Here is a 17,404-nt window from a genome sequence, read left to right on the forward strand (position 1 = left end):
CAAGTCTGAGATTTACGGCGCCACTGTGCCGTAACGGTTGTTTATACGAAAAAAATGCATAGGACATTATTTGTAAAGAAAATATTGGTCTTTAAATCTGTATAAGCTTTGTTTTCAAAAAAAATGCATAGGTTATGAGAAAATTGTAAAAACATGCTCTCCAAGGGATAGGGGTAGTTTATGCAGTTTATTTTCAAGGATAGGGGTAGTTTCCGCAGGGATGTTGCAATAATCATATATATTTATGAAAAACCCTATTGATGGAGAATATGTCCACATGGGTCAAAAACCAAAAAAAAAACAATTTTTTTTCAACCCCCCCTTTTGTTATTTTTTTTTGCTACAGGGGTTGCATCAAGAAATCGTTTTTGGTATCCATGCATGTGTGTGAAAGATTCCAAGAAAATCACTTTCTTTATTAATTCTCCTTTTTTTGGGGTGGTTCCGGAAAAAAAATGGGGGTGCATTATATAAATTTGTAAATAACACCAGTACATGGATAATCGCTGAAAGTTTTTTTTACTGTAGCATAGACGGTTCAGGTGGTAAAAAAGGGGTTTTTTAAAATGTAATTTTACACCCTGTAATTAAAAAATTTGAAATTGCCCTTAAATGAAACCTATACCAAAAAAGCAGCCACTTATCTGCGATTAATTTCCGCAGAGTTTGTTCTTAATTTTCATTACAGTTAGAGCGAAATAATTTTTCTTAAAAACATCTTTTTTTAAAATTTGTCAAATTTGGGGCGCCACCCCCGCTAAACGGTGGGTGATAGACATGCTGTCGGGAAATAAATGGTAGGAAATATAGTCCTCTTCATTTTATTATTGATTAAATTTTTTGCAAAACGTACCGGAAAGGCTACGTTTCGCAAAAATCATAAATTACCCCATTTAAAGGGGTGAAAAGGGGGTTCCTGGGCGAATTTTTTTAAGAAAAAGTTAGTCTCACAATAAGCACCCCTTGATATGCCAGAAAAAAAATAAAACCGGACTTGTGTCCATTTTGCAAGGTTCAACCTCTGTTTCTTACACTATATATTAATCTAAGTTAAAACATTAGAGAAAATAAGGAATACCAGGATAAAATAATAATCAGAGATATAGAAGGAAATCGGAAAAATAACCAAGTAAGACAATTCTTTAAAGGAGTTTCAGAGATCAAGGTCGGGTACAAAGCAAGAACAGAAAACTTTCATCACAACGACAGCGGAAAGCTTATTACAGATGACAAGCAAATCCTAAAAACCTGGAAGGAATACTTTTATCAACTGTTAAACGACAAATCTAGCAGAAATACATCAGACACAGAAGTGCATACAGCTGAAATAGAAGACCAATTTCCGACATACGAAGAACAAACCCAGACAAATAAAACATTTAAAAATAGTAATGCACCAGGCCGCGATGGTATACATGCAGAGTGCTTAATACACGGAGGAGAGGCATTGTACCGATATATTATGTACAAGCTAATTCAAGGCATTTGGCGAGAAGAAACAATGCCAGAAGGATGGAAAGAAGGGGTTAGTGTACTCATCCACAAAAAAGAAAAAAAGGAATGCATTAACTATCGGGGAATAACGCTCCTAAATACTACCTACAAAGTTCTGGGAAACATCCTGCTAGAAAGAGCCAAAACGTAGATAGAAGAAATCGTTGGGGACTATCAATGCGGATTTAGACCGGACAGCTCTACTATTGACCAAATATTCACACTGAAACAGATAACAGCAAAATGCTGGAAGTTTGATCTTCAGCTTCATCAGATGTTCGTAGCTTTTTAACAGGCATTTGATAGAGTACCTATGCAAGGTTAGACTGTGAAGATCCATGGAAGAACTTGGTTTTCTAAAAAAAAAACTAGTCAATTTGATACGGATTTGTATAGAAGCGTTACAATGTAGGGGTGTAAGAGTGTGTTCTAGAGGTAGCACCTTTTATTGGAACGACCACATCAAACGTCATCGACGGGAGATTGTTTTTTGATAACTGGTCCTCATAAGGCACTCAACTCTCACTTATGGCTCCACGTGCCACATCCCGGGAAACTGCATTGGTCTGCAGGCTAAACTAAGTGAGGGTAGCCAGACATGGTGATAGGTTGGACAGTGGCAGCTGGCTGTTACAAAACTGACCATGCGGCGAGAATGATAGCCACAGAAACGGCACATATACTGCGGTGCAGAAGGCAAAGGGAACCAGTGCACTATTTTCCCAAGAGAATTTCTTTTCATAACGACGACAATTTCAATAAGTGAAGATGGAATGTGTAGCGACCCGACTCACGCTCGGCGCCATCTCGGTTCCGGGTCGGATGGGGTGAAATTTGCTACCGACTGCCAAGGGCTACCGACTGCCAAGGTGTGAGGGACCAGGCACCTGGCATAAATTGTGCGACTGAATCCAAATCTTCATTTAATTTAAGAAAATGTCAGCGAATTGGTACATGGAATGTCCAGGGACTGATCTAAAACCCTGGAAAGTTAGACATAATTGAAAAAGAAATGTCAGACCACAATCTTTCGGTACTGGGACTCTCAGAAACTCACTGGAGAGGAAAAGGGCATTTTAAAACAACTGCTGGCTACAAAAGTACAAATGGAGTCGCAATAATTGTACCCTCTAAACTTAACGACTGCGTAATTGGATATACTAATATTCACCAATACCCTACACCTTGTCCAGGTATACGCTCCTACAACAGCTGCACAAGAAGAAGATATCAACAGGCTCTATGGTCGTCTAGAAGAAACTGTTCGCGCTATTCCGAATCGTGAACTCGTCATAATTTTAGGAGATTTTAACGCCAAAGTGGGGTCATCTAATGAAAATATTAAAGGAGTGCTGTGCAAAAATGGACTGGGACAGAGAAATGAGAATTGCGACCGTCTAGTGGAGTTCTGTGTAGAACAACATCTTACAATTACAAACACGTTATATCAACATCATCCAAGGAGACTATACACATGGCGCAGCCCAGATGGACGAACAAGGAATCAAATAGACTACATCCTAATAAGATCAAGATGGAAGTCGTCGTCCATCAACTCTAAAACATATCCTGGCGCAGACTGTGGAAGCGATCATCAACTCCTGGTATTGAACGTTCGACTTCGTTTTAAAGTCCCCAAAAGAAGACCCCAGAGAAAAGTCATGTCTCTAAATCCATCAAATATCAATGACTTCCAACAAAACCCAGAAGAAGCTCTTTCTTTAGACCACGTAGATAGTGACCCGGAGAGCACTTGGATCTATCTCAAAGATAAGGTAATCGAGGCTGCAAAAGACTGTGAGGCAGCGGTTTCCTCTGGCCGTAAGCCATTGATATCCGATAATACGTGGACTGTGATTCAACGCAGAAAAGAACATAAAAGTAGATACAGAGCAAGCGATGAATACAGAGCGTTATCGGGAGAAATCAGAAAACAGTGCCGCAAAGATAAATTTGATTACATTTCTCAAATATGCAGAGAGATAGAGGAACATGGCTGTTGAAATGAACCGAGGGACTTATTCCAGGAGATCAAACTCCTTACCAGAGAATTTAAACCTCAAACATGATCTGTAATAGATAATGAAGGTAATTTAAAGACCGATACTGATGAAATATTGGAAACATGGCGAAACTACTGTGGCGGTCTATATAAAAATAACGAGGTATCAGCAGAATATCAGTGGCCTTCTGACTACCCTAGAGAACCTTCTCTCTTACTCGCTGAAGTCAAAGATGCATTTAAATCACTAAAGAGAAATAAATCCCCAGGCATTGATTCAATACCATGTGAAATACTACAGTTACTAGGTGACAAAGGATTACATTTCATCCATTCTATCTGTGTCGCTGTTTGGAATTCAGGAAAATGGCCATCTGATTGGTGTACCTCAATTTATATCCCACTACACAAAAAAGGAACTACTACCAGATGTGAAAACTACCGCACACTGTCACTAATAACACATGCTAGTAAAATCTTGTTGCATATCTTCAAAAACAGATTAAAAACCTATCTACATTACTAAATACCTCAGGAACAAGCGGGGTTTGTAAAGGGTAAAGGTACAAGGGAACAAATCCTGAACCTGAGACAACTCATTGAAAATTTTAGAGAATTTCAAGTACCTATGCTTATATGCTTCGTTGACTACCAAAAGGCATTTGATTGTGTAAGCTGGATAAATTTGTAGTCAATTTTAATAGAAATAGGCGCACCAATGCACCTGGTGACACTTATTAAACATCTGTACCAGTCTAATATAGCGACAGTACGACTAGATCAGAAGTTCTCAAACCAATTCAAGACCGAGAAAGGTGTTAGACAAGGATGCGTGTTGTCACCTGACTTATTTAACATTTATGGTGAACATGTCATGAGGATGGTTTTAGAAGGATGGGCCGGTGGAGTAACAGTAGCTGATAGGGAAATCTCCAATTTAAGATTTGCTGATGACACTACACTTATAGCAGCAAATGAGCAAGAAATGTTTGATCTTCTGAGAAGAGTTGAGTACGAAAGCAATAAAGTTGGTCTGAAAATCAATAAAGCTAATACAAAAATAATGGTGATCGACATATTCGACACTATTCAACTAACTAACATGTTACAGGAATACCAGATAGTAAACACCTTTATCTATCTCGGGTCTAGTATAACTAACGATGGTAACTGTGAAGCAGAAGTTCGGAGACGTATTGGTATGGCAAAAAATGCGATGAGTCGCCTAACTAAAATTTAGAAAGACAGATCTATCTCTCAAAATATCAAGATGAGACTGGTGAATGCCCTTGTATTCTCAATATTTCTATACGGAGCAGAGACTTGGACTCTTCGCGCATGCGAGCGCCAAAAAATTGATGCCTTTGAGATGTGGTGCTGGAGAAGAATGCTGCGCATACCTTGGACAGCTCATAGGACAAACGTTTCCATTCTAAACCAACTCAATATTAAAAAAATTCTATCCACAATATGTCTGCAACGAATTCTGAAATTCTTTGGTCACGTGGTTCGCAGAGGTGACGACAGTTTGGAGACATTAATTTTTTCTGGAAACGTTCCGGGGAGAAGATCAAGAGGACGATCACCAACTAGATGGTCTGACCAAATAAAGCATTCAGCTGGAAGCTCATTCTGCGAAGCTCTTAAAGCAGCTGATGATAGAGACCAATGGAGGAACATTGTTAGGAATATTGAAAGAAATCACGATCCTCAGTAATGGGGAAACGACAAGAGAGAGAGAGAGAGAGAGAGAGAGAGAGAGAGAGAGAGAGAGAGAGAGAGTTACAATGTAAGGTGAGAGTTGGACAATAATACTAAGACATTTGAAATAAACAATGGACCAAAAAAGGGAGATATATGTTCACAAAAACCCCTCACTTTAGCTCTGGAATACATAATCAGAAGTCGAAGAATCGAAAATCGACTACAGTATTCCATCGAGAAGATCCAAACTTACTGTTAGCATTTGCAGTCGATATCGATATAATAGGACACACCAGATTAAGGATGAAAGAGACTTTCATCGAGAAGGAAACAGAAATGATGGGGTCCTAATCAATGATAACAAAACTAAATATGTATATGAGCCGCAATAATCGAAATAGAAATAGAATCGGGCAGAGTATCACCATTGATGACTTAAACTTTCAGAGAATTTAAGTATCTTGGAACAACAATTGCTGAAGAAAATTTCGGATCACAAGAAATAAACAATACGATACAAGCCGGCAGCAGACGTCTAGGAAATTTTCTGTACTGCTTATCACATGTGTTGCCCATCTTCGTTTATTGACCTTTATGTCACTAGATATTCCTTAACGAAGAGAGACTCTGACCTCTAACTCGTTGTCGTGTGTGCGTCTACATTTATTTGTCAAGCTGCCTCCATTAGACTTTGCATTGCAAAGAAAATTATGTTTCCCGCTAATATTCGCGTTTCAACTTCTCGTTCTATTTTGTTGTCACTGGTGATTGTTGATCCTATATATTTAAATTCTTTAACCACTAAGTTATGATCGTTTATAGTAACATTTTACCTTGTTCGCCTTGTTTTGAAACAACTATGTATTTTGTTTTATTTTCATTTACTTCTATACCTATATTTAATGCACCTTCTTCAAAGCTCGAGAAAATATCCAACTTCTAATGCTGATTGTGCTACTGAATCTACGTCATCGGCAAAGGCGACTCCAATATTTGTTCTCCGAGCAGCTATATCTGTTTTTTCTCATGATATATTCTAAGGTCAGGGGCATAGACGCAAAATGTCGCCTGTTAAAATATTCAATGTATTTTAAATGGTTTCATTTTTCTCGATTCCTAAGAAAACTAATAAGTATTTTTGAAAAATTCAAACGCAGAATGAAAGGTTTCATTATTACCGAGGTCCGAAAGTCCCTTAAAATATTTGACATTAAAAGTACCCTAAATTTTCTGTTTTATTTTCACCCCTGTAACTTATCGAAATAAACATTATAGAAGTTTTCAGGGACTTTTGGCCCTCGGTAATAATATAACGTAATCTTTCATTCTTTGTTTAAATTTTTCAAAAATACTTATTAGTTTTCTCAGGATTCGAAAAAATGAACCCATTTAAAACACATTGAACATTATGACAGGTGACATTTTGCGATTATGCCCTTAAACAACAATGGGGACAATGGATCTCCCTGTCTGAGTCCAGAATTTACGCAGAAAGAATTTGGAGTTTTCCCTTCTATTCTAACTTGTGCAAAGGAGTTTATGTTATCGCAACTAGTTTCTTGGATAGTAGATTGTTGTATACTAATTTTTGTTTCTTATTTCCAGATTTATACAAAATGCGGAGGTGGTACCTTCCCTTAATCTTCGGATATATAACAATAGTAAGTAAATTTTGGATAAGATATAATGATGGTAATATTTAAGAATCGAGTTATTTAATTTCCGGTTAATGTGTTGCTTCTTATTCTTCATCTTCATTTCCAATACATAATTATTACAACTGCAACAGTAAAAATCGATAACATGACTGTATTCTATCTGTCTTTTGCTATGAAAGGTACTCTAGTGTGAAAAGTGTTGCAATATAACTCTTTATTTTTAAATCCAGTTGAGTTGGTTAGACCTTCTTTATATCCATTTGATATAAAGAAGGTGACGATGATACCATAATGGCACTACAGTAACTCCTAAAAGAAATATGGACTCAGAAAACCCTCACCAGTGATTGTAATATTGGAATACTTTCCACCATACACAAAAAAGGAGATTCTTTAAATGCTTTAACCACAGAGAAATCGCGCTTCTAAGTGCAGCGTATAAAACATCCTGCATTATACTATTCCACCGTATGGCACCATAAGCAGAACAGGTAATAGTAAAATACCAGGCTGGTGTCAGAGGTGTTAAATCAACAAATAGGTGGCAACAATCCTACATTTTAGAAAAAAACTCTGGAATATGGCAGTGGAGTGCGGAGAAGATAATACAACTTTATAGAATAAACCAGGAACCAAATATTGTAAAATTCATTAATATAGGACGTCTGACATTGGTAGGGCATGTAATGCGGATAAAACAAACTGACACAGCTAGAAAAATGCTCCTTGATGGACCCATTGGTCAGAGAAGAAGAAGAAGACCTAGAATAAGCTTCCTTGATAACATCGATGAAGATGTGAGAAATATAAGAATACGTGCTTGACGGGAAAAGGCGATGGATAGAGACGACCGGAGAGAAATTCTTGAGGAGGTTAGGACATCACAAGGTTGCAAAGCCAGAATAATGATAATGATGAGTTGATTAGGATCCTTAATGAATAGTTACTAATAATAACTTGTAACAAACAATACAATATACTATTCAAGCAATCCTTCTTCTCCTTGTTGTCCTCAGCTTTTCCCTTTTCAGGGTTCGCCGTTATTCACTCTTCTTCGTCACTTGTTCCTCTTCATCGAGTCTTCGGCATTTAAACTTTTTTCTCTCAAGTCCTCTGTCACACAGTTCTTCCATCTTCTTCTGTGTTTTCCTGTACCTCTCTTTACATCATATTCTAACAGCTCTATCCTTCATCTCATATAGTTTTTATTTCTACGTCTGGCGTGACCAAATCATTGCAGTCTTTGTTCTTGAACCTTTTTTGAGACTGTAGTCACCCAGATTCTTTCCCTAATCAAGTTCCTGATCCTGTCTCTTCTAGTCTTACCCAGCATCCACCGTGACAGTTTCATTTCAGCTGCCTCCATATCAGTGGCGGTTGGTATATAAGTGCTGCGGAGCTGCAGAACCACCAAAATAATCCAAACAAAATTACTTTGAAAATTAAATAAAAAATATCACAACTTATAAAATCTAAATTCATTTAGATGGTTTTCGTGCATGGCCGCCTTTATTTAATCTGTCGTCCGTCGCATCTCATGGCGATAGCAAGTCCCACTTATTTGACCGGACCGGTGCTACTCCGAGCTGTGAACTGTTAAAGATATCCCCGATAACACCCGCTCAACCCTCGCCTACACTTTTCAGGCGACGACTGAAAGCAATATTTGAGCTGCATTTGTCGCAGTTCGAACTAGTGTGTACAAACCTACGTTTATTGTAATTTTAAATAATCGGTGATCGCGACGCGACGACTGTTAAAATAAGTTGTCCTGCACGTAATTCGGTATTTATATTAAGTATATGAGAATAAAAGTGCTGTTCAGGATGGATGTTATTTATAATTTGATTAATGTTAAGAGATTCTTTAAATATTCTTATGACGAAAAACTAGAATTAAAATGCAAAGGACGTCCTTTGCCGGATATTAAAATCGAAAAAAAAGGATCAAGCCGAGGGAAAAATTACAAACGACAATTTAATTGCGATATTTATACGAGAAATAGTTGGATATGTGGCTGCAACAGAAAAAACGCTCTTTTCTGTTTTCCTTGTGTACTCTTTGGAGGTGATAAGTCATGGACGCAAGTTGGTGTAACAGACTTAGTACATTTAAGTGATAAAATAAAAAAGCACGAAACTTCTAAGCATCATTTGCACAATCAAATGGAATATGCTTTATTAGGCTCCGTGAATATTAAAGAACAGTTAGATTCTGCATACTGGATAAATATTCAAAAATTCAATGAAGCTGTAACAAAAAATAGGTATGTTCTCTCAAAAATTATAGACTGCATAAAATTTTGTAGTGTTTTCGAATTGGCGCTTCGGGGACACGACGAGACACAAACATCCGACAATCCTGGAATTTTTCGCGGCCTCATAAATTTTACTGTTGAATTGGATAGAACTTTAGCACAACACTTGGAAGAATCGACGGTTTTTAAGGGCATTTCTAAAGAAATTCAAAATTATATTTTGGACTGCATGTTGGAATTATGCCAGGATAAAATTTTGGAGGAAATTCGGGAATCTCCATATCTAGCTGTCATGGCCGACGAGACTACAGACATTTCAGCAAAATCACAAATGGTTGTAGTATTTAGATATTGTCGAAATGGAGCACCGGTAGAACGATTTTGGACATATTTGGTACCTTCAAAATTAAATGCAGATACTTTAAGCAAAAACATTTTCAGTGTTTTGGATCCTATCCTGGAAAACTCAAATAATAAACTAATTGCTCAGAGTTATGATGGGGCAGCGGTCATGTGTGGACAGCACGCAGGAGTTCAAGCCAGAATCAAAGAAAAATATCCATTTGCTCATTTTGTACACTGTTACGCGCATCAATTAAATTTAATAATGTCTAAGGCTTGTTCCGAAAACTCTCAAGTTAGACTTTTTTTTGGAAATTTAAATGAAATCCCTACCTTTTTTAAAAATTCGCCACAACGAGTGGCAGTTTTAGATAAAATCGTCCAAAAGAAAATTCCTCATGGCGCTCCAACTCGCTGGAACTTCAATATTCGAACTGTTAATGTTGTGTTTGAACATCGATCTTCTTTTATCGAATGTATGGAAGAAATAGAAGAATCGTTTGATAAGGCAGCTGTCTGTAGTTCAGCGTCTTCCATTCGAAGAATACTAGTGGATCAAAATTTTGTTTTTTGGTTAACATTTTTCCATCGCATAATGCCACAAGTAGACGTTTTGTATAATGCCCTTCAAAAGACTAAAACGGATCCTTTGGAAATCAATAAAAAGGTGACAGATTTCGAAAGATACATGAATTCAGTTAGAAATTCAATAGATGATACCATTGACCAAGGTTCTAGTTTATGCGTTGAACCATTACCAACTAAAAGGTTACGGAAGGATAACAGTCCAGTAGATCATCGGAGAGCATTTATCGAAGTTTGTGATATAATCATAAATTGTGCAAATGATAGATTTGCTTTTAAAAATCACCTACTTGCAACTTCATTGCTTTATCCTGAGCAATTTGATAATTATTGTGCTAATTTCCCAGATGATAATTTAAGCCTGACTTGCGCGTCATATCCAAATTTAGATAGGGAGCGCTTGAAGACTGAATTATCTGTTATTTATTTTAGAAGAGACTGTAGAGACACTAATGGGGCAATACCTTTTTTAAAATTTTTAATTGAAAATAATTTAACAGAGCCTTTTCAAGAAACTGTAAAACTGCTTCAAATTCTAATTACAGTGCCCATGAGTACGGCAGAAGCTGAAAGGTGCTTTTCGAGTTTAAAACGGATTAAAACATTCTTGAGAAATTCCATGACTGAAGACCGACTTGTAGCATTAACCATGTTGTCAGTAGAAAAAACACTTATAAAAGAAATACCAAACTTTAATGAAAAAGTTATAGACAAGTTTGCTTTAAAAAAAAATCGACGAATCGAGCTTATTTATAAAAAAAAAATAATATATTTGGCTGTGTGTAGTTAGTTCGTAAGACCCTATAATGCAATTATTGTTGTGGCGATTTTGTTTGTAGTGTTTTTTCGTTTGCATTCCTTAGTTTCGCGTATTTATCGATAAAATTCTACTAAAAACATAAACTATAAAACAATTACTAGTGTGCCATAATGTATCATTGCTATTTTTGATATAATTGGATTTATCTTCAATTTGAAAAGAAGAAAATCGGTAAGTTCTTTATTATTTTTTAATAGATATATAATGAATAAATATATGGTGTAAAATATCAAACTAAAAGCCTCGTTGTAAAATACAACGATTAAAAGATATTGAATTAAAAAAAACCAAAAAATACTGCAGAACTACCAAATTTTTGAGTCACCAGCCGCCACTGCTCCATATTATTTTCTTGCTTCCTCTTTACAGGCCACACTTCACCACCGTACTATCCATAAAAAGAGCACTATTAAAGAGGAGCATTGAAGCCTCAATAATACAATGGATTCAGTCCATGCTAAAAACCAGAATCATCACAGCTAGTATTGGGGGAGAGTCTGTAACTGTGACAGCAGTAAAGGTGTGCCCTCAAGGGGGAGTACTATCGCCCCTGCTGTGGTCTCTAGTTGTGGATGACCTCCTTACTAAGTTGCATGATTTTTACAACTCAAGGCTACGCAGATGATCTAGTTGTTACAATTAGGGGCAAGCATGACCAGACAGCAGCATCAGAACCAACATAGAGCGTAAGGGAAATGATCCTGGATCGGTCTATTATTGGATACTGGAGCTGTTAAAATAGCCGAACGATTGCCGGTATAAGTAATCACCCACTTGTTGGTCAACAGCTACGGGTGGAAGAACCGACACGTGGTAGGGCACTTCATTGCCCTGGAGTCGAGAAATTAACTCCGAAGGCGGAAGAGCTAAATTAGTCAACGGCATTGAGATGTGGAAAGCCACGGGATGACTACCACATTAAAGATCCGCGTGGATATCCTTAGTAAAAATCATCATGGACCCACTAATTGATAATTTACTTAATGATCATGGAGCTCGGAATCCAAGATCCGGCAGGGGAGGACAATCAGATTTAGACGACAGGGCCTCTCAGGTCGTCATCAAGGTAAATCCCTGTCAAACAAAGAAGAATAACTCTATAGCATTGAAAATTGGAACATGGAACGTAAGAAGTTTATACCAATCAGGCAAACTCGATAACGCTGTGTCGGAAATGTGCAGAATGAAGATTAACATACTGGGCCTTAGCGATATACAATGGCCTGGATCAGGAAAATGTAACACCAGAAATGGAACACTGTATTATTCCGGAAACAACGACCCCAATCACAAACAGGGAGTTGGAATTATAGTTGATAACAATTCTCGGAAAGCCGTTTGTAACTTTGTTCCTTACTCTGATTGAGTATTAATGCTGTCTCTCAACTCTCATTTAAATCGTAAAATAAATATAATCCAAGTATATGCACCCACTGCAGACAAGGATGAAGACACCATAGAGGCCTTCTACGAACAAATTGGCAATGTGTTAAAGCTAACTAAAAGACATGACATAAATATTATAATGGGCGATTTGAACGCTAAAGTCGGTCAAGGAGAAGTGGAGAATTGTGTGGGGCGATATGGACTCGGGGAAAGAAATGAACGTGGCGATAGGCTTGTTGATTTCTGTATCAATGAGGAACTCAAAATAGTCAGAAATCAAATAGATTATATTATCGTCAACAGAAGATATAGAAATTCTATAATATCATCTAAAACTTATCCAGGAGCGGACATATCCTCCGATCACAACCCGGTTGTTTTGTCTATGAGAGTGAAACTAAAGAAGGTAAAGAGCCCTAGCTTCAATAAAATCATGGATACAAGGCGGCTCAAACAAGACAAGACCTATGCGGAAACAAAATTTAAAATAAACGAGAACTTAAGGAAAGTCAAAGAAGATAGTGCGAAAACTCTGACTGTTGACCAAAAATGGGGAAAAATTCAACATGCCTTAGTATCAGTTGGAAAAGAAACACTCAAACCACTTGGAGAAAAAACAAAATCTTGGATGACAGTAGAAATTCTTGAACTTATGGAAGAACGAAGAAAACATAAAACAAAAGACCCGAATAAATACAAAGAAATTCAGAGAAACATCAGAAATAAAATTCGAGAGGCAAAAGAGAAGTGGCTCTCCGACAGATGCAAAGAAATAGAAGACCTGGATAAAAAGTATGACAGCTTTAATTTACACAAAAAAATCAAAGAAATGACAGGTTCTAGAAAAAGCACAAGAACGAATACCCTTAAAAATGATAAAGGGGATATTATTACTGACATGAAGGAGAGATTGTGTCAATGGACCAATTACATCCAACAACTCTTTAATGATGAAAGAGGAGAACTGTCATTAGAAATCACAGAGGATACCGGACCACCAATATTAAGAGACAAAGTCATCTATGCCATTAAAAACACGAAAGAGGGTAAAGCTACTGGACCAGATGATGTGCCCATCGAATTATTAAAACTTATTGATGACGATTGTATTGATGTAATGGTTGAACTCTTTAATCTAATATATCAGACTGCCACAATCCCCAAACAATGGCTGCAATCGACCTTTGTAGCAATTCCCAAAAAGTCAAGTGCAATAACCTGCTCGGATCACAGAACAATATCTTTAATGAGTCACACACTTAAAACATTTTTGAAAATAATACACAGTAGAATTGTTAAAACTCTCGAATATGAAATCAGTGACACACAATTTGGCTTTAGAAATGGTATGAGCACACGAGATGCTTTGTTCGGCTTGAATGTGCTGGCCCAGAGATGCATGGACATGAATCAGGATATGTACTTATGTTTTGTAGACTTTGAAAAGGCATTTGATAAAGTTCAACATAAAAAGCTTGTAGATATATTAAAAAGCAAAAATATTGACAGTCGTGACATGAAAATTATATCTAATATATATTGGAATCAAACTGCCAAGATAAGAGTTGACAACCAGGACACCCAAGATATCAAAATACAGAGAGGAGTCCGTCAGGGTTGCGTGCTGTCTCCACTACTTTTCAATGTCTACAGTGAAGCGGTATTTCAAGAAGCGCTCTCAAATTCAATAGAAGGTATATCTATCAATGGAGAAGTTTTGAACAACTTACGTTTTGCAGACGATACAGTAATAATAACAGATAACAACAATGATTTACAGAACGTAATGCAATGCCTTAATGAACGCTGTCATGAGTACGGACTGAAGATGAATTTAAAGAAAACTAAATGCATGATGATAACTAAATCAGCACACGTAAACATCCAATTAACTATTGAAGATACTGTGATTGAGAGTGTGGATAACTACAAATACTTAGGAACATGGATAACATCAAATGTAGACCAAACCAAAGAAATTAAGACTCGTATTGGAATAGCACGTGCATCATTCATTAAACTTAAAAAGTTTCTTTGTTGTCGGGATATAAGGTTAGAACTACGCCTAAGGATGCTTCGATGTTACGTGTTCTCTACTCTTCTTTATGGCTTGGAAGCGTGGACGTTGAAACAAGTCCATTTGAATAAGTTGGCCGCCTTTGAATTTTGGTGTTACAGAAGAATCCTACGAATATCATGGATTCAAAGAATGTCGAACGTGGAAGTAACTAGAAGGATAGGAAATCAACCGGAAATAATACTAACTATCAAAAGACGAAAACTTGAGTACTTGGGACATGTGATGAGAGGGCAAAAATACTCATTATTACAACTTATTATGCAAGGCAAAATCCGAGGAAAGCGAAATGTGGGAAGACGAAAAACATCCTGGCTTAAGAACTTACGGGAATGGTTCGAATGCAGTAGTGCAGAGATATTTAGAGCGGAAGTCAACAGGGTCCGCATTGCCATGATGATTTCCAACCTTCGATAGAAGATGGAACTTAAAGAAGAAGAATGACCAGACTATATCTAGTCTCATGAAAACTGCTCTAAACGAAATCAAAAACTGGTGTTCGAAGGAGGGCTTAAATGTCAATACTAGCAAAACAACTCTCATACCGTTCACAAGATGACGTAAATACAATTTACAGGCTCCAGTTATGAATAGCATCACACTAGACTATTCCAGAAAAGTAAAATATCTGGTGGTAACCCTTGATCAAAAACTCACCTGAAATAGTCATATTGAAAAAATCTTATCCAGAGCCTTTCAATTCAATTCAATTCAATTCAATTTTATTTCCAAAGAAGAATTTTGTACATTGTAATTAACAATAATATTATATTTAATATAATGCACCCACTTCAGGGAAAAAGCACACTAGGCAACTTAATACCTGTATTGTAACCTTAATCCCTGAAGGTGTACAATCCAATTGTACAATTTTAAACAGTAAGTACTTGTGGCTGGTATAATTTACATACTCTATGATTGACAAAATACAATTGAAAGTGAGAGGAGAGAAGACCTAATCGGCATGGCGCAACTATATTTACTAGAAGACAGTTTGGCTAGAAAATTAATTTTTAGAAAATGTTGAATTCAATTGTTTTAGTTAATATCATATTTTTTATGGTTCTTTTAAACTGTTTATAATTTATTATTGTTTTTATATTTTTTGGCAATAAATTAAATAGAGTTGGACCATAATAAAATAGTGATCGTTTTGTAATTGTCTTGCTGAAAAATGGTACTTTAACCAAAAGTTGTTGAGTTGTCCTTGTATACTTTTGATGTTGATTTATTTTTAACTTACTTGAATTGGAAAATACCCAAATTAATGATTGCTGTATATAAATAGATCGGACACTCATTTGCTTTAGCTCTTTATATAAAAGTGATGTGGAAAAAAGTTTACTTTTTTTAAATATTGTTTTAAGAAGTGTATCACCCCAAACAACAATACAATATCGTATTATAGATTCAATCCAAGAGTTATATAGGATACTCAAGGTTTTTTTTGAGAGAATGTCTCTTAATAAGTAAAATTTAGGCATTAAGGATCTAATTCTTTTTGCAACGTGTGCCACATGCTCACGCCATCTCAGATGCTGATCAATTATAACTCCTAAATATTTAATAGATTTAGTTTTTTCTAAAGAGGGACATGGACATGCCTGCACACTGTTGCAATCTGAACTATGAATTTTTAAACTAATATTAGTTGGCTGATCAGACATAGTGGGAGAAAAAGTAATAAATTTAGTTTTTTTTATATTCAGACTGAGCAGATTGTGGTTAAGCCATAACTGTATCTTACTTATGCCAGATTCAGCTGTTTTACATACGCGGTCCCATGTTGAATCTTTAAATACTAAGACTGTGTCATCAGCATAGCATAAAATTCGCCCTGAAAACCCATGAATTTCGGTTATACTGTTAATGTACAGTATAAATAGAATCGGACCTAGTACTGTTCCTTGGGGTACCCCAACAGTAATCTCTTTAGTTGAACTAATACAATTACCTATTTTAACTTTTTGTGTTCTTTGAGATAAATAATTACTAATAAGATTTAAAGCTATACCTCTTACCCCATTTTTATATAATTTGTTTAGAAGAATCTCATGTGATATAGTATCAAAAGCTTTAGCGAGATCCAGAAAAATTGCTAGACATTTATTTGATTCTTCTAGACATTGTACTGTTTGATCAACAAGATCGATTATAGCTTTCTCTGTGTTAGCTTTTTTCACAAATCCAAATTGCCTTTCGGTTATAATTTTATATTTATCAAAGAATGTAATTAGTCTCTTTTTGAGAGATTGTTCAAAAATTTTCGAAAAACTATTAATGACTGATATAGGACGGTAATTGTCGACTTGTTTTTGATTACGGGCTTTGAAAACAGGTGTTACAAGTGATTCTTTCCATTGTGTTGGGATTTTTCCTGTTGTATAACAGAGATTAATGATATGAACTAATGGAGAAGCAATGTGCACATGAATATTTTTAACTAATTTCGAAGTAATTCCGTCTGGTCCTGGCGCACTATTATTTTTTAAATTAGATATTAGTAAAATAATTTCATTTATATTTACAGGTTCCAAAAAAATTGATGATTGTAATTCTAAGTCTCTTTCAAAACCCGGTGGTAATGTAGTTTTTGTAATACTATCAGCCATTTTTTGCCCAATACTTGTAAAATAATTGTTAAACATATTTGATTTCTCAATATTATTAGTTATTTGAGTTCCTTGTGTATTAATCAACGGAATATTTTCAAGTTGATTGTTTTGTTTACTTTTGCAACCTGAATTTTCATTTATAATAGACCACATTTTTTTATAGTCACCGTTTGTTTCATTAATTTTAGCTTTCTAAAAATCATTTTTTGTCTTTTTAATTAGATTACTAAGTGATTTCGATAAGTTTTATATTCTTTGTCTAGTTCAATAGAGTAGTTTTTTAATAGTTTTCGCTTTAGATTGTCTCTAGTTTTAATAGACACTATTAAACCAGAACTAATCCAGGGTTTAATTTTTTTACATTGTTCTTTATTTTTTCTTTTTATAGTTTTTGTTGAGTTTATGATGAAATTATTTAACTTACTTATAAACTCATCATAAACAATTTGCGTTGTATTACTTGA

At 35.9% G+C, this 17,404-nt stretch overlaps 1 protein-coding gene across 1 annotated transcript in view; it reads left to right on the plus strand.

Annotated features, from left to right (window-relative positions):
* The window catches only part of LOC114333545 (aminopeptidase N), a 237,685-nt gene that overhangs the window by 90,746 nt on the left and 129,535 nt on the right, over positions 1–17,404 (plus strand). Inside the window, exon 2 of the mRNA XM_050652739.1 lies at positions 6,806–6,861. Coding sequence (XP_050508696.1) covers positions 6,817–6,861 — 45 coding nt within the window. The 5' untranslated portion in view covers positions 6,806–6,816. The remainder of the gene's footprint in view (positions 1–6,805; positions 6,862–17,404) is intronic.

The sequence above is a fragment of the Diabrotica virgifera genome, chromosome 6 (assembly GCF_917563875.1).
Source record: "Diabrotica virgifera virgifera chromosome 6, PGI_DIABVI_V3a".
Classification (NCBI taxonomy): Eukaryota; Metazoa; Arthropoda; class Insecta; order Coleoptera; family Chrysomelidae; genus Diabrotica; species Diabrotica virgifera.